General features: G+C 37.7%; 1 protein-coding gene across 1 annotated transcript in view; it reads left to right on the plus strand.

Moving 5' to 3' along the window:
• PHEX (phosphate regulating endopeptidase homolog X-linked) overlaps positions 1-22191 on the plus strand; it is a 142594-nt gene extending 120403 nt beyond the window's left edge. The window contains exons 13-14 of the mRNA XM_008050518.2: positions 12916-12993; positions 22084-22191. Coding sequence (XP_008048709.1) covers positions 12916-12993; positions 22084-22191 — 186 coding nt within the window. The remainder of the gene's footprint in view (positions 1-12915; positions 12994-22083) is intronic.
• Positions 22192-24733: the final 2542 nt, after the last annotated feature.

A 24733-nucleotide genomic window follows, 5' to 3' on the forward strand; every position in this document is an offset into this window, starting at 1 on the left:
GATCCTTCCGCCTCAGCCTTCCGAGTAGCCAGAATTACAGGTGTGCACTACCACGCCCGGCTAATTTTTTGATTTATTGTAGAGATGAGGTCTCGCCTGCCCAGGCAGGTCTCGAACCCACAGGCTCAGGCAATCCACTCACCTCACCCTCCCAAAGGTGCGGGATTACAGGCTGAACCACTGAGCCTGGCTGTCTGGAGATATTTTTGACCACAACTGAAGGGAGGGGGTACTAGTATTTAGTGGACAGAGGCCATCCTACAATGTACAAGACAGCTGCCCACAAATATCATAAGAATTATTCTTCCTCAAATGTCAGTAATGCTAAGGTTGAGAAACCTTCCCTTATGGTAAGGTTTGTTACAATGCGGACTCCTGGGTCCCATTCCAGAGACATTCCTACTCAGTAGGACTAAGGTAGTCCCACAAGTTTATGTTTTTAATAAGCTCCCAAGTGACACTGATGCTGCCAGTCCAAAGACAAAGCTCTGAAACGTCCTAGACTAGAAGATGCCAGTGTCAAAAGAACAAGCCACATGTGTGGACATTGGCCCGATGACATTCCCCTCTTTTAGAAAACATATATGACAATTCACACTTGCCTAATTTAATAACTAACTGAAGTTATCTCATTTTTATTTCTCTCCCCTACCTTACAAGGGAGGTGGTGCAGAAGGTTTTTTTAGGCAGTAAAGAATTGTTCATGTAAGAGCTAAACCTAAAGAAAAGAATGACAACAATTCCCACTCAATTGAACTGTTGATGAGAGAAGGGGATATGTTTATGTAAGTTAATCTCCAACTTACTTTCTGTTTAAATAAGTAATTTAATGATTGGAGAAGGATTAAGTAGCTGATTACATTTCTCGGACAAATGTTAGGTGTTAGAGCCTAGGTATTGCAAGTGCATTTCCAAGCCCTTTAAATCTGACATTTGAAAATGATTCTTAAAGATTTGTATGTGTTTTTCCTTTCCTCCCAAAAGTGCATTGATTTTTTTCATGATGTTATTTCTATTTTTGGCTAATATTTATATATTGGTTTGGTTCTAAACTCAGATATTTATCTTAATAAGATGTTAATGAGCTTTATAATTAATTATATAATTATGTAAATAATAATTATTTAATCGTGTGTTTATATCTTGTTGAAAGTTTCTGAAAAGGTTAACCGTTGTGCCTTATTTTTTCCTTGCTGTCTTTCTATTGGTTTTGAAAAATTTGGAGGCTGGGTGTAGTGGCGAAGACCCGTAATCCCAGCAATTTGGGAGGTCTAGGTAAGAGGATCACAGAAGGTCAAGAGTTTGGAGACCAGCCTGGGCAACATATCGAGGCCGTGTCTCTACAAAAAAAGAAAAATAGCCAAGTGTGGTGATGCATGCCTATAGTCCCAGGCTGAATTAGGAAGAATGCTTGAGCCAAGGTTGAGGCTACAGTGAGCCAAGATCACTCACTTGCAGCTATACTCCAGCTTGGGGGACAGAGCGAGGCCCTGTCTCCAATAAAAGGGAAAACAAGCCTCTTTGATAGAAGAAGGTTGGCAACCTTTTTCTGTAGAGAGCCAAATAATAAATATTTTAGACTTTGTGTGGGCTATATGGTCTCTGTTGCAGCTACTCAACTCTGCCATTGTAGCATGAACGTGGTCATAGACAATATGTAAGTGAGAGCGGCTGTTGTCAGGGAAGAAAACTTTTCTTCTACGCCCCTAGGTTTAGTGTTAGGGGACCTATGGATTAAACTGACAAAATATGGGAATTAACAAAAGAAAAACAATGTACTTGCGAGCTTGCAGAAAGCATTGCCCAAAGGAGCGGTTAGAATTTGGGGCTTACATCTGTGTGAAGAAGGAGAGTGGGCTAGGATTTGAAGAGACAACAAATGGTGGAAAATGAATGAGAAATATATGGCAGGGACTTAATGGAAAGTAGGGTTTGTTTTCATAAGGCCTGTTTATGCAAGTTCTCATCCTGACACCAACTTTTCCTCTTAGATGAGAGTTACTCTTTCCCTGGTACAGGAAGCCTCCCTTAAAGGGAGATTTATGTCAGTTGAATTCTTTTGGAAGGCTCTGTTTTTACGCAGATAAAGGAAGTATGGAGAAATCCTCTTCCTGCTTCTCTTGATTCTCAGATGCCTTCAGCTCAAAATAATCCTTTGCCACAGTAGGATATTCTGACCAATAAAACTTTATTTACAAAAACAGTTAGAAGGCTGGCTTGGACCTGTGGACCGTAGTTTGCTGATCCCTGGTGTAGAGCCTTCTGAGTGAGACAGAAATATAATTTATTTTGACTCCTATAAAAGCCTAAATATGATATAGGACTGTCCCCACTCTTGGGATTTTATCATTTTGGCTACGTCAGGACAAATGGATTTAGCTAATTGAGGCTTAGGTTATTTATTTGAACAGGTCTAGCAGCTGTTCTATTTGCAAAAACTTTGTGAGCCATTAACTACATGTAATTGAAGCTAATAAAAAAATTATATGATTTAAAAATTTTATGATTTGGTCACTCTTCTTTTTAGTTTTAAAGGAAATACATGAGAGTTGCCTCTTTTTAAGGTGATAGTGTCCCTACTCTCAGGAAGATGGGTGTATTATTTTATAAATTAATCACAGAGTGACTTTGGGATTTGAATTCTGTTGCTACTATCTACCCTATCTATTTACTACAAAAACTCAAATGTTGGTTTTTTTCTCTAACTCTGTTGTGGGTACAGGGCTCACCCAAGTTAGAGGAACATCACAAAGACCAGGGACATGCTTAGTGCTAGTATGGCAAAATTAAGATTTACCTGTGCTTGAGTACTTTCCTTTTGCACACTGGAGAAACTGCCTACCTCCCAAATACATGGGCTTGGTGTTTTAGGAGAGGAGATGGATGGTGCTGATTTATAACTTGGAACAAGCCTTCCTAGATTGTTATCTGTATCATAGAATAATGAGGATTGTCTGCTATATTAGGGTATTACTCGCATAGGGTTAAGGATGGATGACCTGAAATCTGAGCATTTCTGTCTTCCAGTTCTTATAAATTCAGAACTGTGATTTGCATGTATAAGGCACTCTGATTCATGGGAGTGTTTATCTCCACCCTTGTGTGATGCATTAGCTTGTGGACCACGCCCAAAGCAATTTGCAGAATTGAAGATTTTGAAGACTCATAATAAACCAGCACCATTCTTATCAAGAAGATAAATTTGATTTGTCAGATAACTGCATTGTTATTATTTGTGGACTCGTGATAGCCCCAAAGGATATTAAAGCCTGTTCCCAGGCTAATTTTCATCAATACCATTAGCTCTGCTTAGGGTAATATCTTCAGCTAAAGGCATCTATACTAGCCAGTCATTTTGAAAACTGTCATTGTTTTGAAGGATAGTGTAATTCATGTACAGTCTCTTGAACTTCTGGGTGTTTAAAGCTCAGAATTTTGATTGATATTTAATAGTTATTGTAGAACTCATCAGAGAAAATGAGGCCTTGGCATGGTTAAACCTGATGAAAACTTTCAAAACCGTTGCAAACTTTAAAAAGTTTCTCTATAGGCCATTGCCTTGCTAGACTCTGGTGTGACCATGTGCTTTTTGAGCTATGGCTATCATCATGCTTCCTGACTTGACCCCCTCCTCGACATTGGGGAGGTGAATCTTCTCTCTTCTTTCTCTTTCTCTCTCTAATTTACTTTTAAATAAACTTTTCTTTCTTAATCTCAAAAAAAAAAGTTTCTCTATAAAGTGTAAAAGGGCAGTGATCAGTTATTCCACTTTTTCTCATGTTGGTTAAATTAACAAAAAGGGAAAAAATGATGCGAGACTTAACCACGTATACTAACCACAAAGCTGTTAAATTAAGTGATTAACATGATCCCTTAATGTAATACATGCAAGACATTTCAGAATGCACCTGAGTCTCCTAAATAGCCAAACCAGTGGGGATGAAAACAAATGAGCTTCCCATCTTGCTTTCTGTAGATCGGCTTAATACTAAGTGGCTTTGAAAAATCAGGAGTAAAGCAATCAACTTAATCAATCTTTTAAATCAATCTGGTCTTCTGTGTAAAAATTATGTGCTGTTGCAGAGCTCACAGGCAAATACAGCAGAATTATGTTTGGTTCTGTTCTCCCCGACAGCATTATCAAGTTGTAGTGTACCTTGTGGAAAATTCTGGGAAGTTTGGATTGACTTGAGAGTTAGAATCATGTATATTTGATTTTCTATGTTCCATGTTTTTCTGACTTAGTTTGTGATAGCTGTTGTCTCTCTCTTAAAATAGTAATCTTCACTTTATGAACTCTCTGTTGACTCTACAGAAATTAATTATGATTTTTTAAAGCTCTAGCGCTAAGACTTTAGGGCAAGAAATAAACTCCTACGCTACTAAGATGTGCTGTATGTATATGGTAGTAATAGCAAAGAGCAAAGCAAAAACAAATACAAATCTTTTTTTTTTTTTGAGTTGGAGTCTCACTCGGTCACCCAGACTGGAGTGCAGTGGCCGCTCCTGGCCACCGCAGCCTTGACCTGCTGGGCTCCAGCGATCCTTCCGCCTCAGCCTTCTCAGTAGCCGAAATTACAGGCATGTGCTACCACGCCTGGCTGATTTTTTGATTTATTGTAGAGATGAGGTCTCGCTGCCCAGGCGGGTCTCGAACCCGCGGGCTCAGGCAATCCACTCACCTCAGCCTCCCAAAGGCGCGGGATTACAGGCTGAGCCACCGAGCCCGGCTACAAATACAAATCTTAATAGCTAAGCCCATGTGTGTACATGTACACACATGCACATGTACCATGCTGTTGAGCATGGATCCATTTGTCAAGCATTTTAAAATACTTACTGTATACTAGCTCCTGTGCCATGAATTGAGGTAACTCAATGAACCATCTACCTTCATTGAATTATCTACGTTGGCTTAGTAAGCTATGGCCCTTGGGTCATATTTGGCCTGCTGCCTTATGGTCCACAAGCTATGAATGGATATTTACATTTTAAATGGTGTTTAAAAAATCAAAATCAAAATATATCACGAAGCATGAAAGTTATATGAGATTCAAACTTCAGTGTCTATCAATAAAGTTTTATTGGAACACAACCATAACCATCCATTTGTGTGTTGTTCAATGTTGTTTCTTCTTTCCCTGGTACAATGACAGTTGAGTAACTGTGCAGAGCCACAAAGCCTAAAATATTCACAATCTGGCCCTTTACAGAAAATGTTTGCTAACCCCTGAAGTAGGTAATACAACCTTCCTAACTCCCTTATTATCTGAAAACTTTTTTCAAGTCTCTATTTTACTTTATTGGTATTCGAAGTAAATGTAGTCATATTCCATAGATGAGGAACAGAGAGATTAAAAAATTAAGATATCGCTAATACTTTATATTAGTAATGATGGCAAGTTGTTATAGAATAATTTTCTTCAACTTTTAAAATAAAAATGCAGTGAGGTCATGACCTATATTATGTGTTTGTATGCTCATTTAGCACTAAGGAGAATCCTGTGCCTATATTGCATGTTCAATAAATATTTGTTGATCGATTGAAATAGCTTATATTTAAAAATATAGTTTTGTTTGCCATTAAGAATTAATTGCAATAAATTTTACATCTTGCTCCATTTTCCAGAAGATTTTCTGGATTCTCACAAATTTCTCTATTTTTTCCTCCCTTTTTTTCTTCCCGTGACAAGATCAGTTAGTATGGAAACGTACCTTGATGTAACAGCATTAAATGATGCTTTTGATTGTATGTTAGACCTTTATTTATTTTTTTCTTTTTGAGTCGGAGTTTCACTCTGTTTCTCAGTCTGGAGTACAGTGGCATGATTATGGGTCCTTCCACCTCAGTCTCTTGAGTAGCTGGGACTACAGGTGCACATCACTGTTTGGCTAATATTTTGAGTTTTTGTAAAGATAAGGTCCTCTATGTTGCCTAGGCTGGTCTGTTCTCAAATTCCTGGGCTCAAGTGATCCTCCCGCCCTGGCCTCCCAAGTGCTGGGATTACAGGTATAAGCCACCATGCCTGACCAGACCTTTTTTAATTTAAAGGTTAAATGTAATATATAGTATTTTATATTTTCTGATACTATTAATGATATTGATCAGAGTGGGTTTATCGACTAAATTACTCATGTATCAGCATTTATTGAGCATTGATTACTTGCTATGTGATCCATGTGAGGAACCCAATGGTGATTAACTGGAATAGGCCATTAGTTTAATTTGAATGCTATTAGAGATTCTCTCAGCTACCAAAACCTCCCTTATAATCGAATTTATCCCTTTGGCTAATAAACTACTCTTTTAAATGTAGATATTTCTTCAGAGTTAATACATTACATTTTGTCATTCACATTTTATTTTTAAAAAGCTTGAGGCCCCACTGGCAGCTAGTTGATTAGCTGCCTTGAAGGAATAATAGTTTTGATGTATGAAGAGAGATGGGAGAGATGACTCTGGAGCATAATGTATTGCCCAGGAAAGGCCAATTTGGGTATGAACACCCACAGGGCCTCCTAGGTGTTGAAAGGAGCAGATACAGGAAAGAGAAAGGCAGAAATCAAGATGACAAATGCTAAAGACAACTTTTGTCTTTGATCTTTCTAGGGTTAGATTTCATAGTGTTTCTTATGTCCATTTTCAGAGCTGCACAAATAGTGACCTTCCAAAGAATCCTCCAATTTTGGGGGGCTATGAATAGTCTGGGCTCTTCTGGCTCATGTGCAGAGGCTGGCTTTGCTAGGGAAATCTTCCACAATGCTTCAAGAAGCTCATGAGTACACCTGTCTTCCATTGATCATAGGGTTGTCTCTACAGCCTTTCTCGTTCAGCACATTTTTTCCCCTTTCATTTTCTCTCTGACCACATGTGTGGCCTTTTGAAACTGGATCTACGAATAAAGAGAATGACATTATTTCACAGGAACCTGCAGGTGTTTGGTTAAGGGTGTAATCTGACTTGAACCACCTCCAAGACCCTTCAAACAGGCATAAAACAGTTACTCCATATCTTTGGAAGAAGTCAAATTTCTTTCTTTTTTTTTTTGAGTTGGAGTCTCACTCTGTCACCCAGACTGGAATGCAGTGGCCGCTCCCGGCCACCGCAGCCTTGACCTGCTGGGCTCCGGCGATCCTTCCACCTCAGCCTTCCAAGTAGCTGGAACTACAGGTGCGCGCTACCACGCCTGGCTCATTTTTTGATTTATTGTAGAGATGAGGTGTCGCCAAGTTACCCAGGTGGGTCTCGAACCCGCGGGCTCAGGCAATCCATTCACCTCAGCCTCCCAAAGCGCGGGATTACAGGCTGAGCCACCGAGCCCAGCCAAATTTCTAGTTTCTTTGTGTAGTCTACAACTAACATTTATTTGTCATGCACTCTGAGCCAAGGGATAAAAAAGTATTTTACATGCAATGACATCCTGAATTGTTGCAGCCAATGCTATGAAGTAGACACTAATTTTTTTTCTCAAACTACATTTAATGAAAAAGAGAGTGTGTTAAAATTACATTAGGTTACAGCTAATGGAAAACATGACATATAATGCCTCAAATCAATAAAGAGTTTATTTTCCTAATGTCATGAAGGGGAAGTGGGAGCCTAATATAGTGATCTCCAGATGCCATCAGCTTTTTATCCTGCCATTTTGGCTTGTAGATTTCTTCTTCATATTTATTGCCTTGTGATTACAAGATGGCTGTTTTACTTCTGACATTGCATCAGCATTCCATAAAGGAGAAAGAGGAAAGGCTAAAGCAATGGTTCTCAACTGGGGTGATTTTGTCAACAGGGGACATTTGGCAATATATAGAGACATGTTTGGTTGTCACAACTTGGCGAGGGTGGTTGAAACTGGCGTCTAATGTGTAGAAGCCAAAAATGCTACTGAACATCCTACAATTTACAGGACGATCCTCACAACACAAATTATCTGGTCCAAAATGTCAGTAATGCTGAGGTTGAGAAACTCTAGGCTAAAGGCAGATAGCACATGCCAAGTTTCCCCCTCTTTTAAAATGGATTCTTGGAAGTGCAACAAGGAATTTTTGTTATTTATCTATGGCCAAAATCGTATCCCATAGACATCTCCAGTTGTAAAGAAAGCTGAACAACATGGCTGCTTTTTGTTGGGTCCATCCTGAGCAGAATTGGGGTACTGATAGTAAGGGAAGAAAGGGAAAATAGATGTTTGGTGAAAACAGGAAATGTTTGCTTCAAAAAAGTTGAGTGCTTTGCTTGAAGCCACAGAGATAGTGCAGATCAGCAGCTGCTTGAGTCTCCTCCATTGAGGAAGGATGTCCAGTTGTCAAGTTCAACTCCTTTACAGATGTATGAATAAGGGATGAAAATACATGCACTGTTTATGGAAAATCCTGGAGCTTTGGTCACCCATAAACAGCCTAGGAAATATTACTTGCAGGATATGATATGCAGTTTGTTAAATATTTATTCCACTGTTCTCTCAACATTTTCAGATGGACTTGTCTTTCCTTTTTGTTCATGTAACCAATGGGGTAATTTATGTCAGACCTAACTCACTATCACGGTGTCTTTCAAATCATCAAACTATAGGTGCTTCACTTCTCCCATTCTGAAAAAATTAAAAAGTGATGTAATCGCTATTTGCCTTAGTGTTCATTCAGGAAAACAGATGCTCTTCTAAGTATATCAAGGTGGAAGACGTTTAATACAGGGAATTGGAGACTTATGTGGCCATTCAGAGGGCTGGGAAGTGAAGGGCAAAGTCTACTAATGATCTCTACTGTCTGTGCACCAAAGGGAGTCTTCTAAGGAGAATGTAAGTTGCTGGCAAAGTATTCTATCTGCTGTCTGCAGATGCCCGTGTGTCTGCCTATGGCTACCAACAGCAAATAAATGTCATCTCCCTGTCTTCTCCCGTTGGAATTGCCTGTGAGTGCTTCTCATTAGCAGTCTAACCTGGAGCCATGCCCCATAGGATATTGTGAGATATAGTTCTGATGCTTTTCAGGGATGACTATATAATGGAATGGGGTGGGATGACAGACTCTCTGGCAGAGTAAGCATTTGAGTCTGAATAGAGGCATATATACATGGTGTATTTTGGAAAGAGGAGCACTCTATTCAGATGTTAGCAATGTTGTTAGCAATATTATTACCTTCTTTTAGCTATGTATCTTTGGGAGGTATATAGGGATTCTTTGTATCTCTGTTCTGATTTTCTTCAAATCATGGTGGTGCTAAATAAATAATAAAAGATTCAACAACCTGCATACATGGTGCAAAAGCTAATATATTCTGTGAGGCTCTGTAGTGCAGTGGGGAGTCCCAGAGCATGACGTTTGAAAAGCAATGCATAATTCACCAGCATGCTCCAGAAAGACCAGTCTTCAGAAAATAATTGTGAATGACTCAGCTTGTATGTTTCTCTTTTTTCTTTTTCTTTCTTTATTTTTTTTGGGGGTAGGGACTATCTAGAGTTCTTTATTTGATATAGCTATGCATAGGACTTATGGTGAGCTGATAAAATACAGCGAGAAATTAAATACTATGAAGGAAATAATAGAATAACCTCAGAATGAGGTAACCTATAGACATATAACATATTGTTTGGTGTTGGGGGGAGAGTTGTAACCTCTAGTTATCTGCTATCTGGGTCACATCAGGCTTTTAGTGTGTAATTCACAAGGTTTTGAAGGCATAATTTGATCTGTGCTATATTTGAGTCTCTGGAATAGCAAAACCCATTATGACTGTGTCCTACGGCACTTGTAAAATCCTCTATGAGTCTTGAGTTTCAGGTTTCTGCTGATATTTAATATTTGAATTATCTTAAGGAAGATAAGGAAAATGTACTATCTTATTCTATTTATTTCTTGAGTGAGGAAAATTGAAAGGGATTAAAGGAAAGAACTTGCTACCAAGAGCGGTATCCAAAGGTCACTAGTTTTGCTTTGCAGTTTTGCTGAAATAAAACCAACGTGTTTAGGGTTTTCTGGGTCTTATGCTGGGTCATCTGAAGGCAGATCTGGAGATGAGAATTTTTATGCAAGTGCTTTATTAAGCAAAAACTAACAAGAGAAACCAGCAAGGGATGGGAGAAGCACGACTGGGAGGAGAGAAAGGCAGGCGAGGGTGCAGTTTTAGGGGACATCTCAGAGTCTGATCCCACAGGCAACCCTGGAAGTGCAAATTATATCTCAGAGTTTGTCCTGAATTGAGGCAAGGGAGCTGGGCTTTCATACTCCTGCAATAGTCAGTTAATGGCTAAAATCGACCTGGGTGGAGGTGGAGGTAGGGTGGGTAGAAGGCAAACTCTCAGGAACTAGCTGCTTTGGAGCAAAGGCAAGGAGCTATACTAGCCCTAGGGCAGGCCTTCAAAGAGTCTCAGGTGCTGACCATTGGAAAAGAACATAGATGCTGGGGAGGGATGTATAAAAGTGATGAAAGGGATCCCAGGGGATCTGATCAGAACCCCGATAATATAGCGTATTTGTAAGTTTCTCTTTTGCTTTGGTGAAATGCAGAATCTGGGGAAAGGAGACAGACATTTTCACATAGAACTGTACAGTTTTTCTAAAGAGAGCACTGAGAAACTAGAAAGGGCCAGATAAAATATTTGAGGCTTTGTGGGCCACAGGGTTTCTGTCCTGACTATTCAACAGTTGTAGTGCAAAAGCGGCCATAGATAATAGATAAGTAAATGGGTGTGGCTGTGTTCCAGTGAAACTTTATTTTTAAAAACAGGTGGAGCAATAGCACAAGGGAGGGATCAGCAGTCGTGGGACACTGCAGGGGAGGGAGGAAATGGGGGGCACATAATAACACAAAGGGCACCTGATCCTAAACCAGGGGAAGTAAGGATCAATTGGAGGCCCAAACTTCACTTGCATATACATTGCTTATGTACCTAATCCTGACTTATACCCCACATCTTTATAATAGAGTAAAAAATACAATACAATAAAATAAATAAAAATAAAAGCAGGTAGAAGAGGGTGGTTGGATTTAGCCCAGGGGCCGTATTTTGCCAATCCTTGCTCTGGAGGTTCCTTATATGTGTTTAGGGTGATTTTATTTTGTCCATTCCCTATATGCAGCAAAACACAGAGGATAATTAGCAACTGTGTGTATCAGAAGGATGGTTATGCCATTAAACCACATCTTAAATTATTCTAGACGCCCGTCTCTGGTCTTTCTGGCATCTTGGCTGTCATTCACAATGTTACAAGGATAATTTTCCTGAAGCATGACTCATCTTCTTTTACTCCCCTGCTAAACATATTTCGCTCTCTCTTAGCTGTAAAATAGAATATAGACTCATTAGCATGGCATTCAGAAATTCCTGTGATCTGACCCCAAGCCGATTTTCCTGCATTGTTTTCTGCTCTCCACCCTTATGTGTTTATAGACCAGCTTCATTAAATTATATGCTATCTCTCCAATATGCCATGTGTTTCCTGTCTCTCTGTATTTTTCATTTTTATTTATTTACACTGACAAATACAACATATGTATTTATAGTGTACAACATGATGTTGACATATGCATACATCATAGAATGGGTACATAACGATAATGAACATATCCATTACTTCATATATTTATCATTTTTGTGGTAAGAACATTTAAAATCTATTCTTTTAGCAATTTTCAAGTATATAGTACATTGTTATTAACTATAGTCACTATGCTATACAATAGATCTAAACGAATTGCCCCTGTCTAACTGAAATTTTGTATCCTTTGACCAACATTTCTCCAATCCCATCTTCCAGCCCCTGGTACCACCCTTGTACTCTCTGCTTCTATGAGTTTGACTTTTTTTAGATTCCACATATGGATGAGATCATGGTATTTGCCTTTCTGTTTCTGGCTTATTTCACCTAACATAATGACCTCCAGTTTCATCCATGTTGTTGCAAATGGCAGGATTTTCTTCTTTTTAAAAGCTGAATAGTATTCCATAATGTATATACATCATATTTAAAAAATCCGTTCATCCATTGATAGACACTTAGGTTGATTCTATATCTTGGCTATTTTGAATAGTGCTGCAATGAGCATGGAGGTGCTGATAGCACCTCAACATACTGATTTCATATCTTGTGGATATATACCCAGCAGTGGGATTACTGCATTGTATGGCACTTCTATTTTTAATTTTTGAGAAACCTCCATGGAGTTTTTCATTGTGACTACACCAACTTACATTCCTACCAACAGTGAGCAAGGGTTCCCTGTGCTCCACACACTTGCCAGCGCTTATTATCTCTTGTCTTGATCATAGCTCTTCTATTTGGTGTGAGGTGATATCTCATTGTGGTTTTAATTTTCATTTTCCTGATGATTAGTGATGCTGAGCATTTTTAATATATTAGTTGGACATTTGTATGTCTTCTTTTTATAGCCTCTTTCCATTTTTTAATCAGGTTATTTGCTTTCCTGCTATTGAGTTGAGTTTTTAAAATATATTTTATATATTAATCCCTTGGCAGATGTATGTCTTGCAGATATTTTTTTTCCTCCCTGTCTTTGCCCCTGCTGTTTCCTCTACTGGAATGTTCTTTGTCTCAGCTCTGTATTTTGAAATCCTAGCCGTTCTCTAAGACATTATTTGGTCATGTCCATTAAGCATTTTCCCTATTAAAACAATAGTCTCTGCTCTGGACTTTGATAACAATATTGTCTATTTCCACTAAAATTTTTCTTTTTTTATTTTGCACTGGACAGTTATTTGCTACCTTCATTACGTTTTTAGTATATTGAGGGCAACAACTAACTTATTATTATTACTTTTTGCCCTCCACAGTGCTTGCATATAGTAGATGTTCAGTAAACGGAGTTTTCAGATGAAGGTTGCATTCCTACATCCTGTGATTATTAATGATTTAAGTGCTGGAACTCTGACATCATTTTCTTTTTCCTTTTTATAGGCAAGAGCTGTTTTGGCAAAAGTTGGCTATCCTGAGTTTATAATGAATGATACTCATGTTAATGAAGACCTCAAGGCAGTAAGTGCTAAATTTACTGTATTTTTTTTTTTCTGGCAAGTTTTACTGGCCTCATGCCTTTTAGCTAACCCACGTCCAAGCAATTAAACCTGGTGGTGCCAGAAAGCACCAACTTTTGATTAATTCCTTGGCTAGATATGGTCCTGAATATGCCAGGTATATCACAAGATTTAGAGCAGATTTAAAATAAAGAAAGTGTCAGAAAGAATGCGTGACTGAATGGGCACCATAAAGCAAATGGACTTGGATTTGGCCTAATTTGATCATAAAAGAAAGAATTAAGCAAATTGAGTATTTTACAATTAGTGGGCATGTTCTAATGGCGAACACATCATGTTTGTTGTTAAACACTTTTTATTTGCTTCATTCATATTAGATGAATAGTAATAAGTCTGCCTGCTGGGAGTAAACTTCATTAAACTTTATGAGTGTTTTGGCAAATTGAGTGCATATACATATGACTCTATAATTTATTGTGAGTTGAACTATATATTTGCAATAAGTTGCTGATGAGGCATAGTAATAATTCTTTTTTATTCCAATATTTTGGGACCTGTATTTTCTCGTAGATATATTAATTAATAGGTTTTTAAAATCACAAGCACTGTGATTTCCTTTCCTACAAATAGTTTCAACAAAGAATTTTGCTTCCTCACAAAAAAATCCTGTTCTTACCATTCACCAGATTTTCTTCAAAAAGTAATCTTTTGAAGTTTTTAAAATAACTATGGTTCTGAGGTGGAGATAATTCCTGAAATTGTGAATCAACAAGTGGCATATTTTAAAGCAATCCCATCTTTGTAGATGAGTATCAGAATTTTACAAGACCTTTAACAAATGGGAGAAAGCATTAATTAGAAACTTTCTCCACTGGGCTTTAAGATATGGCCCCCAAAAATATTGATCCAGTTGCTCTGGAAGAAAATACTTATGCCTCTCAGTATCCTAAAGCTCAGATGTTCTATCTTATTATATACAATTTTGATGATGCTGAAAATCCCATTATTATTATGGTAATTAAAATTCTGAAGTGCTTGATACTTTCATGCACATATCTTTTAATTCCCACATTGATCCTGTGCAGTAGATGGTGTTTATTCCCATTCTTTGCAGAAAAGGACATAGAGACCCAAAGAAGTTAAGCAATCTCTTTAGTGCCACAGAGTTTCAGAGTCAGGACTAAAATTTGGGCTCAGGAAGTTCTGCCTGTCATCAGAGAAGGAGTTCTTGAGAATCCTTGTCAGGTAACTGTACTCGAGGAACAGAGGAGTTGGGGTAGAGACTTGGTGGTGGCTACCTTAAACAGCTGCTGGGAAGAAGAGCAGAATGGAGTCAATTTTGTCAAGAAGTTAGGAGCACAGGCTCCAGAGTCATGGGTCTGGGTTTGAATTTTGCCACTTCTGCTTACTAGTTGTTTGATCTTTTGCAGGTTACTTAACTTCAGTTAGCTTCCCTTTGGTTATCCAGATGTTAGAAAAAACAATCAAGTCTTAGTATTGTTGGGAAGATTAGATGAGATTATATAAATGTAAAAGCACCTATTATCATGTTTGGCATAGAATAGCCTCCCTATAATTTGTAGCTTTGTGGATCAGCATGAGAACTGTTGCTAAGAAGAGCATCACCAGGGCACAAAGTACCTTAGCTGGAGACCCTGGGTAATTCCACATGATTGGTATACATTCCAAGTCAGGATGTGAAAGGGAAGGTTTAAGAAACATTTTGTTATAGTGGTTATGAACATGGACCTTGGAGTCAACGTGACTGGAATGAAATCCCCAGTCTGCCGCTTACTACCTGTGTGACCGAGGGTGAATTCTGTGTCCTCTCTGTGCCTCGGTTTCTTTACCTGCAGAATGCAGATGATGATACTCCCTTCCATATAGGATTGCTGTGAGCATCAAGTAAGTGCACATATTTAAAGTGCTTAGAACTAGCCCTGATACACAATGAGCACAATGTAAGTGTTAGCTATGACATCCTCAATTCACACTTACGATAGTAGATTATTTTGGTTTGGAAAAGTCATCATGAATTAACTCATGCAGTATCCAGGCCCCTCAAATTGATATAAACGTTTATACAGATGGAGCAGTCCCAAGTTTTAATCAAATAAGGTAGCATTCAGGGCTTACTCAGTATTTAGTTGATCAAGTTCTGTTGGCAGTCTGTTGCTGTCCAAGTCGAGAGCCCCAAATTTAAGGACTCACTGAATGCAGTATCTTTTGAGAAAAGAAGCCAGCTGCCAAGCAGAATGCCATGTTGGATATGCTACTTCGTTTCTCCAGGGCCTGAACTGAAGCCATTAGACACCAAGATTTTTAATCACTTCTGTGAAGAATGCCTTTCATCGGACTCATTGCCAAAGCAGACACAATTACACCCAAGAGTTTTAACAGTTTAAAAAAACTGATGGAAGCCGGGCTCGGTGGCTCAGCCTGTAATCCCGCGCCTTTGGGAGGCTGAGGTGAGTGGATTGCCTGAGCCCGCGGGTTCGAGACCCGCCTGGGCAGCGAGACCTCATCTCTACAATAAATAAAAAAAAAAAAAAAAATCAGCCGGGTGTGGTAGCGCATGCCTGTAATTCCGGCTACTTGGAAGGCTGAGGTGGAAGGATCACCAGAGCCCAGCAGGTCGAGGCTGCGGTGGCTGGGAGCGGCCACTGCACTCCAGTCTGGGCGACAGAGTGAGACTCCAACTCAAAACAAAACAAACAAACAAAAAAAAACCCAAAAAACTGATGGTAAAAAAATTCCAAATACTTGAAGTAAAAAGACATTCATATTCAGAAACAGAGAAAATGAATAAAATCCAACCTGAAAAAAGGCAAAGAATGAAATGACAGATTGCAATAGTGACACTGAGGGTAATAGCAAAGGACTGAGGTATCTCTGGTACACAATGGGAGGGTGTTTTCAGTTTTAAGAATCATGTAGATAAGGACTACTATAGGGCCTATGAGAAATTTCTATTAATACAAGCTCTGAGTATAAGAGGTTGCTACAAATGAAAAACAGCTGGCTACATTTGACACAGGTGAAGATACAAATGCAAAAGCAAAGAGGAGAGAGATTAGGCGATGGATCAGATGGAGGTCAAGGAGATAGATTGAAAACTGAAGTTGGGCTCATGTTGAGATAAGAGCAAATGAAAAAGAATTGAGAGGCAAATACGAGAAAGAATCAGAGAAAATTGTTTTTTCCTTGAGGATGATAAGGTAAACTGAGATACCCAGCAAAGCGTTTCTGAATGACAATCCTGTGGTTTTTGAAAAGACCAAGAAGAAATAAAATGCCCTTTATTTGAACCCATATCAACAGGAAAGTCTCTTAATTAGTCTAAAAAGGTAGGCATCAGTCCATTTTGAAATCTTATAAAGTATTCCATTTCATTGATTGTTTTTTTTTTTTTTTTTGAGTCGGATCTCACTCTGTTGCCCAGGCTGGAGTGCAGTGGCACACTCACCGCCACTGCAACCTCGACATGCTGAGCTCAGGTGATCCTTCCACCTCAGCCTTTTGAGTAGCTGGAACTACAGGCATAAGCCACCACACCTGGCTAATTTTTTAATTTATTGTAGAGACAAGGTCCCACCAAGTTGCCCAGGCTGATCTCAAACCCCTGGACTCAGGCAATCCTCTCACCTTGGCCTCCTAAAGTGCTGGGATAACAGACTGGCTCATTGATTCTTGGGAAATAGACTCAAGAGTGAGTTTCTTCCAATTTTGGAAAGATTGCTGTATCAGCCAGGAAAGCAAAGTGTTTCAAGTATTTCAAACAAGGGATTTAATACGGCAATAGGTTGGAAGGCAAAAAACAAAACAAAAAACAAACAAAAAGACCAAACCAAACCAAACAAACAAACAAAAAAACCCCAGAAGATGAGATAACCCACAGATTAGTAAGTTTAGGAAGCAGCTGCCATCCCTGTACCCTAGGGGCACAGAAGGGAGAAGGTGATGTTACCCTCACTTAGGAGAGTAGAGGAGAAATTGTCCCTTCAAAGCTGAGCTGTGGGGAGGGACTGAAGATTTTCCTACTGTTATTGTTTCCCAGTGTCTCCTATTGGCAGGAAGCCAATAGGCAAAGGAGGCTGGGAAACAGACTTTTCAGATTCCCAGTCCCCAGTTTACTAAAATAGAGCAAAAAAGGGTGGGCATGTAGCTCAAAGACTATAGATAAATAACCGGCACAGTTAAGTACTTTACTCATTCTTGTGAAAGCCAGTGGAGAATTGCAGTAGGGACTAAAGTCAGAATTATGGCTGACCTCCATTTACCAAGGAGAATTGGAAATGAGTAATTTTTTAAGAGGTCAATGTTTCTGGTGAGTAATACACACATATATACATATAAACGTGCATATAAGAATACATAGATGTTTCGTGTACCCACATAACATTATCTGGGGTGGATCTTGGTCTGCGCTGGTCAGTGGAACACTTATGTGTGTGTTGTGTGTGTGTGTGTGTGTGTGTGTGTGTGTGTGTATGTATGTATAAATGACAAAGTGCCACTATACAAGAGTGAGGTGATATTCAAATGGAATGCTCTAGAAAGGTTGTTAAAATATTACATTAATTCTGTGTTATTTGATAATAAAACAACAAAACATTTTCCCCAATTCTCTCAAGTAGCTCCTGGCCACCAAGGCACTCGAGAGCTAAAAGTGGGCACTGGAGGGGGCACCCTGGTGCTCCCCAACCCTCTAGCCAGGCCTTAATAACTCTCACACTTGCCTCCATCTGGAGTGTTCCAATGGTGAGAGCAGACCAAGGCCACTCCCAGCCCCAACATGGAGACGAGACATCTGGTTCCAGGACTGGTGTGCTGACTGGCACTCCTTTAGATTTACCCTCATGTAGCTGCTTATGAGAACTGCATCTTCCATGGTATAGATGCAGATTTTTAAGCATTTTGAACATCACAACTGTACACAGGTATGTATACAAGGAGTGCCAAAAACAATGTTTGCACATTTTAAGAGATGTTATCTATATATTACTTTAAGTTTGCTGTAATCGGAAGAGAAGTGTCTGGACACTGATGGTAACCACTTTGAGCACCTCTTGCAATTTCAGAAGTCAAATGTGACGTGTTCATCTTTTGTTATCAGTATATATTGAGTATTACAATTTTAATACAATTTTTTCTTTTCTTAAAATGTACATACATTTTTGGCACCCTCTGTATATGTATACACACGTGTTACTTATGGGCAAAGCCATCTAAACACACCAATCTTGCATATTGCTCTGTTGTTTGGATGAGAAAAAATGGTGGTATAAAATCTGGATTCCGTTAAGTATTCCGAAAATTCTTTGGATGCCTAACATAAAATCTTTCTTATAGATATTTGGATATATCTCTGAGTATCTCAGAATGGATTTAAGTTAAGTAAAAAGTATCCTAGAATTTATACTTCCTACTGGCATATGTAGTGTCTCATAAATGTGTACTTACTCATCCTAAAGAGAAGCTAAACACATTTCCTTGTTCTGTCTTTGTTACGTGTTCCCCATCTTTGTAGCGGGGTGTTATTAACTTTATTCTTCCATTTAATCTGTGTCATTTGGTGTTTGGCATCTGGGACAGGATTTCCAAGAAGAGAAATGCAGGTTCTCCTGAATTTTATGATGTGGACAGCTGTTCCTAGGAAATGACATGAGAGTCCCAATTAATACTCCAAAGGTCATTCAATCGAAAAGTCAAGAGATGGAATCGATTGAAAGTCATTATCAACTTGACCTAGATTTTTTTCCAGTAACTGAGAGGACAAGAGGCTTTTGAGCCAATTATTGTCCCTTGCTAGAGTTTAAATATTTTTTTGGAGATTACAAGTGACTTTAAAATAGTCATGTGCATTCACTCTTGTTGATATGTCTACAACAAATAGAACTTTTCTAGTGGTTGCTAGGCTTCAATTTATCTCACTCAAGGGCCTTTTGAAGTATTTGAAATTAACAAAGTATTACCACATGGCAGAAAAATTCGGAAATAGAGAAAAAGCACTTATAATATTGGTACATGAACATAATACATACTTCTTTAGAGTGTTACTGTGTTTTTCATTATTTCTGTATAGCTTTAATTGATGTTTGTATATAATTTCATATACTGATCTTTATAGTTAACATGTTGTACTGTATTGTCACTGTCTTCCATAACCTTTATTACCACTGTTTTAACAGCTGTACAATATTTCATTAAGTAAACTATACCGTAATTTATTTAATCACTGCTTCTGGTCTCATCCCCAGTCTTATCTTCTCCTTCTTTCCTGTGTTCTTTTGGTTGAATCACTGGTTCTTTTATTAGGACCAATGAAATAACATAGAAGTAAGAGCCAAATGACTTGGGCTGTGTGGCTTTGCTCAGTTCCATCAGCTCTTTAGCCCTGTTACCCATCTATCGTGTGAGAATAACAGTGACTGAATCCTTTCTACCCCTACTTAACCTGTCTCAGTGGCAAAATTAATATTCATCCCCTATTATTTGTGATTTCCATTAAATAAATGGAATAGGTCAATTAAACCAGGCTAAGAAATAACAAATATTCTCAATTTAATAATTAAAACAGTTTAAACTTTATCCTTCTAAACATAGATAAGCTGTGACAAATTGTAGTTACTTACCTCTGAGTTTTGCTCCCCATGGCTGTGGTAGGACCTTATTTATTTAAAGTATTCTTAGACTTGGGATTCTTTTCCTTTTTAGAAAGTTTTGGAATGGTTTTCTATTTAATATCTATAGACCAGCCTGAATGTCAAGGCTTTTTTGTTGTTATTTTTCTTTTCAGATGGAACAGGAAAATATCATAATTGGTGAACTCTTCTAAAAAACTGACCCCATTGATATTACCAATAGCAAAGTTTATATTTTTGAAGAAAATTGTTTTGGGAGAATTTTCCAGAAAGTGTTCTGAACCTAAGAATGTACCTGAATTTTCTATCAGTTACGATCATATTCTGAAGGTTCTGCCAGAGCTATTTTGGCAAAAAAAGCTGAAAAGGCTAAAGGTTGAAAAATGGACACATCTTTTAGCCATGCAATCCCGGAATGCCTTAGGATTGCTAGTTAAGGTTGCTTCCTAAAACAAGATGATTACTGGTTCTTCTGAGGCCAAGAGAAAACCTATATCTTAAAATACAATTGATTCTAATATTTCTTTTTACTATGAAGCATTTCAAACATCAGAACAGTATGTAAAATAATATTTTGAATATCTCTGTCTTTAATAAATATTAAACATATTGCTGTGTCAGCATTATACATGCAGGTGCATATTTTAAATGAATAAAACAGATGCATTTGAAATTTGGTGTAAATTTGATCTAATCTCTTTCCTCTGTGCCTGTCTTCTTCCCTGGATAGAAACACTATCTTCACTATCTTGAGATCAGTCGTATCATTCCCATGCATTTCTTTATGCTTTGCCACATAGGTATGTGTTCATAAACAACATACAGTATTGCTTTGCATGTTTTAAAACTTTACATTTTCTCATACATACAACTTGCCTTATTCACTCAGCATAATTTTAAAGATAATTTCATGTTCATGCATACAGAACAATCATTTAAGCTGCTGTATTGTTTTTCCATTATGTGAATATACTGCAATTTATTTACTAGCTCTCACTCCCTTGCCCAAGCAGTTTGAGGAAGGGACAATTTAAAGTCACATCTTTATAATTTGTTGGCTAAGCAGAACACCAAGAATGCCAGGGATCAATACTTTCATTCCTGCCTTTCCCCATATGCCTTAAGTTATTTTACTCCTTTCTTTATATTTTGGCCCGGCCCCCTGGAAAGATTGTTAAAATGACTCATTCACAAAAGTTTTTCCACAGCCATAATGAGTGCCCACTCTGTGTTGGGAAGGAGCTAAATATGAGTCAGACATTGGCCAACAAATAGATGACTGTCAAGTCTATAACCACCAAATTGTATATATATACATTCATATCTATAATGCAGTCCTGTAGGCTTCATATTTGTGCATATTTTAATTTTTTCTTTTAAAGTTCACTGCACTCTAACCTAAGTGACAGAGTGAGACTCTGTTGCTAAGAGACAAACAAATCAATCAATAAATAAAAAATTTAAAAACCACTATGGTTTAAGTTATCAAAAATCACAGCTAATAAGAATTTACTTTTGGTCATTTGTTTATTCTAGTGTGTTTTTCTTATTTGCCACAGTAATATAGTTTAAAGCATTAGATAACTACAAATTATTGTTTTATGGCTATATAGATCTTATTTACAATATCTAGGCTAAGTATTTCTAATTTTTGTACATAGGATACTTGTAGAATTAAAACAATCTGCCATTCCCATTCCAAAAAGGTAAAGAAACTCTAATTAATTATGCCTGTTCTCTTAAATAGACAATGTCATTGTGAGCTACCAACTTCTTGTGTTCCCATGTAAGCTATAATCTATGATTTACTTCTGTAATTTCATTAATATTGGTGACCAAAGCCTTTTTTTGAGTGTTAATCATTAAATTATTCTGTGATTTCATTGTGCTTAGGGTAGAAAATAGGTCTATGAATCACTTTCATATTTTTTCCTTTCTGAACAAATGCAGATTACAGTAAATTGGATTTTAATATTTGACTAAATCGTCATCTATAAGTGAAATGAGATTTCAGCGACTAAACTGAATGTTAATAAAAGAATCTTATATGACAAATAAAGTACACATTTAAGAAAAGATTAAGGACATGTGAATCAAGAAATTTCAGACCTAAAATAATATGCTCTGTAAAGGTTAAAGTAGATTTTTCATTATAAAGTAAATGGAATGTGTTGTAAATAACTGCAGCTTCTCTTGCTTTTTTTTTGCCTTGTTTTGTTTTATTGTGATTTAGAAATTATTATATTGATTTTTGAGCTTTTTACATTAAAAAAATCACTGAGATTAAATTTCATGACTTTGTGAATCTGGGTTAACTGGTGACGGCTGAGAGAGAGGGTGAGGGCCGCAGCTCCTCTGCCAGTTGCTTCTCCGTGTGCTGGAGTCCTTTTTTAGAGCCATCACTTATCTTCACTTAGAACAATGATGTTGTGGTTTGTTTTCTTCAGATCAAGTTTTCAGAATCTGACTACTTTGGCAACATCCTGCAAACCCGCAAGTATTTAGCACAGTCTGATTTCTTCTGGCTGAGAAAAGCTGTTCCAAAAACAGAGTGAGTATTAATAAAAGTGAAATAGATAAATACGTTGGTGGGAAGTGGAGTCTCTTTAGATTAACCTTTGTAATTTCCCTTAAGTTGGAGAAGCTGGCTTGCCAGTTATCTTGTTTTAGCAAAATCTGTGTCATGTTTTGCCAACTCTTATTTTTCATATTATGTGATTCAGATCTTCAGTCTAATTACAGGTCCCCTACGCTTAGCATTAACACATATCAAAGGAAGGCTTATTAGGAGACAAACATTAAAGTTATTTCTAGATCTAGTTATGAATATCTACAGCAAAACATTTATCTAGATTTTCCCACTCATGTGGAAACATTTGAAGAATTTTCAAAAGAATAAATACTTTAAAAATAAAGTATGACCAGAAATGTCAAAGTAATTGTACCATTATGAAGCAACTAGAAGATATTTGTTGAGGCAATGGGGGAGGGGGGCCAAAGAACTGATAGCTATATTGTTTTCATCCATTAGCAATTATGATTTATTTGCCTTCTACCCAGCTGTCTATAGGTGCTTTCCCCATAATAGGTAGGAGCGTTTCCTTAGGAATTTTTGGGCCCAGGGCCAGCCAGCCATGATTTTTTTCCCTTAGTAAAATGTCAGTGATGATGATGATGATGATAGCAGCTAGCAATTATCATGTGTTTGCAATATACCAGGAATTGACATTTATCCTCATGTCAATTCTGTGAGGTGTAAGTACTATTATCCCCATTTCACAAATGACTAAAAGGTGTATAATTGAGAAGTTATTCAGTTCGGGTTTAGATTACTTTTCCTTCTGCCTGCTGATGCTTTTGACTCTTGGGACCAGACTCTGTTCTGCTATGGTCCACTTCTCTAGTGCTTTTTTCCTCACTCTCCAGACTGGATAATTTCTATTGATCTGTTTTCAACTCCAGAATTTCCATTTGTTTTTTATAGCTTTAGTTTCTGTTGTGAGTCTTTATTTGTTGAGTTGTTGTCATCATATTTTCTATTAATCTTTGAACATCTTTATTTTAATTCTTTGAAGTAATTTATAGCCATTTTCAACTCTTTGTTCAATCTAGTATCTGGGCTCATTCAAAGTTAGTTTATATTGATTGCTTTTTAAACACGTTTCCTTTACATAACATAATTTTGTTCTTGTTAATGACAGTTTGGATAATATGTTGTAGCAACTTTGGATTCTGATTTACTTTTTTGAGACTTTTTTCTAAAGTAACTTTCCTGAATTATACCACAGAATGTATCTCCCTGCAGTATGCTGTGGATATCTCTGCTCAAATTTTTAGTTCTTATTTTTATTTTTTAAAGCTCATTTCCTGGTGCTTGTCCCTGTGTCTGCATAGCTTAGTGCTCAGCAGAACTTATGCTCAAACACCTCAAGTATCGAAGGCTTCTACCCTCTGCCAATTGCTCTGTGTGTGGGTTGGGAGTACCTTCAAAGTCAGCCATTTCTCAGTCGTCTTTGGATTTTACCTTCCACTGGGCTCTCTCTGATCTTTCCTGCACATGTGCCCAGTTTCCCAATCAGCTAGGGATGTGTGGAACGCTTATTTAATCCTTTTATCTTGCTTTCAGTTTCAGTATCTCACTTTAACATTTCTGACTAGGGTTTCTCATTTATTTTCTACTAAGTTGGTCATTTTTTACCTGACAAAGCTACAGATTTTAACCCCTACTCCCATTTAAGTCTACCCCTTGTGGCAGCAAAGCTGATGATTTTCCAGCCAGCCTTTTCCTGATGAAACTAAGTTCTCACAGATGAGAGAGACAGGAGCAGTCCCATGTAAGAAGTCCACAGTGCTTGCTCTATTTACTTCTGAACTTTAGAAACTTTTAAAGATTAAATGTTTTTAAATGTACTGCTTGTTCTTCATTAGTTTCCAGATCCTGAAAATGGTTGTTTGTTGACAATTTTTGTCCAGTTTTATACTTGATTTTTGTGGAAAGGGTAGTCAACCTTTTCATGCCATCATACTTAGAAGCATGGCTTCCATGCACTGTTTTAAAAAAAATCATGGCCCACTTTTTAACCTTAACTAAGATTCTGATCAGATCTCTGACTGACTCTTTTCGTGCTTTCTGGGTATCTTCTTCTTCACCCTTTCAACCCTCTGCTCTGTCCTAGCTTCTAGAAACTCTAGGTCCCTGTATCTTCCCTTGGCTTAAGCTTTGATTATCACCTTTCCCTCTTTATTCCCATCTGACCATCCTTGCTCTCTGCACTTCAAACCTTCCTATAATATGCACCTACAAAGTTCATTGTAAGTTATTGACTTTAAGGAGTAGACCTAAGGCTGAATCACTCCCCTACCTCTCTTTGACTCCAATCAAAAGCACAAAGGAAGAAATCAGAAGGCCTTAGAACTTCTTTGGAAATGCTAGTGAGTAGTGTAAAGCCATCTGCTCCACTATCTTTGCTTATCTCTTCTCATCACATTATCTTTTATCCTGTTTAATTCTCTATTAAATTATTTAATAGAAGTTTTAAATTTTGGCATCTCGAATTTGATGAGTCATCCAATGACTTCAGCAAATAATTTCCGATA

Source organism: Carlito syrichta, unplaced genomic scaffold, assembly GCF_000164805.1.
Source record: "Carlito syrichta isolate Samal-C Ts95f unplaced genomic scaffold, Tarsius_syrichta-2.0.1 Scaffold148222, whole genome shotgun sequence".
In the NCBI taxonomy this organism is placed as follows: Eukaryota; Metazoa; Chordata; class Mammalia; order Primates; family Tarsiidae; genus Carlito; species Carlito syrichta.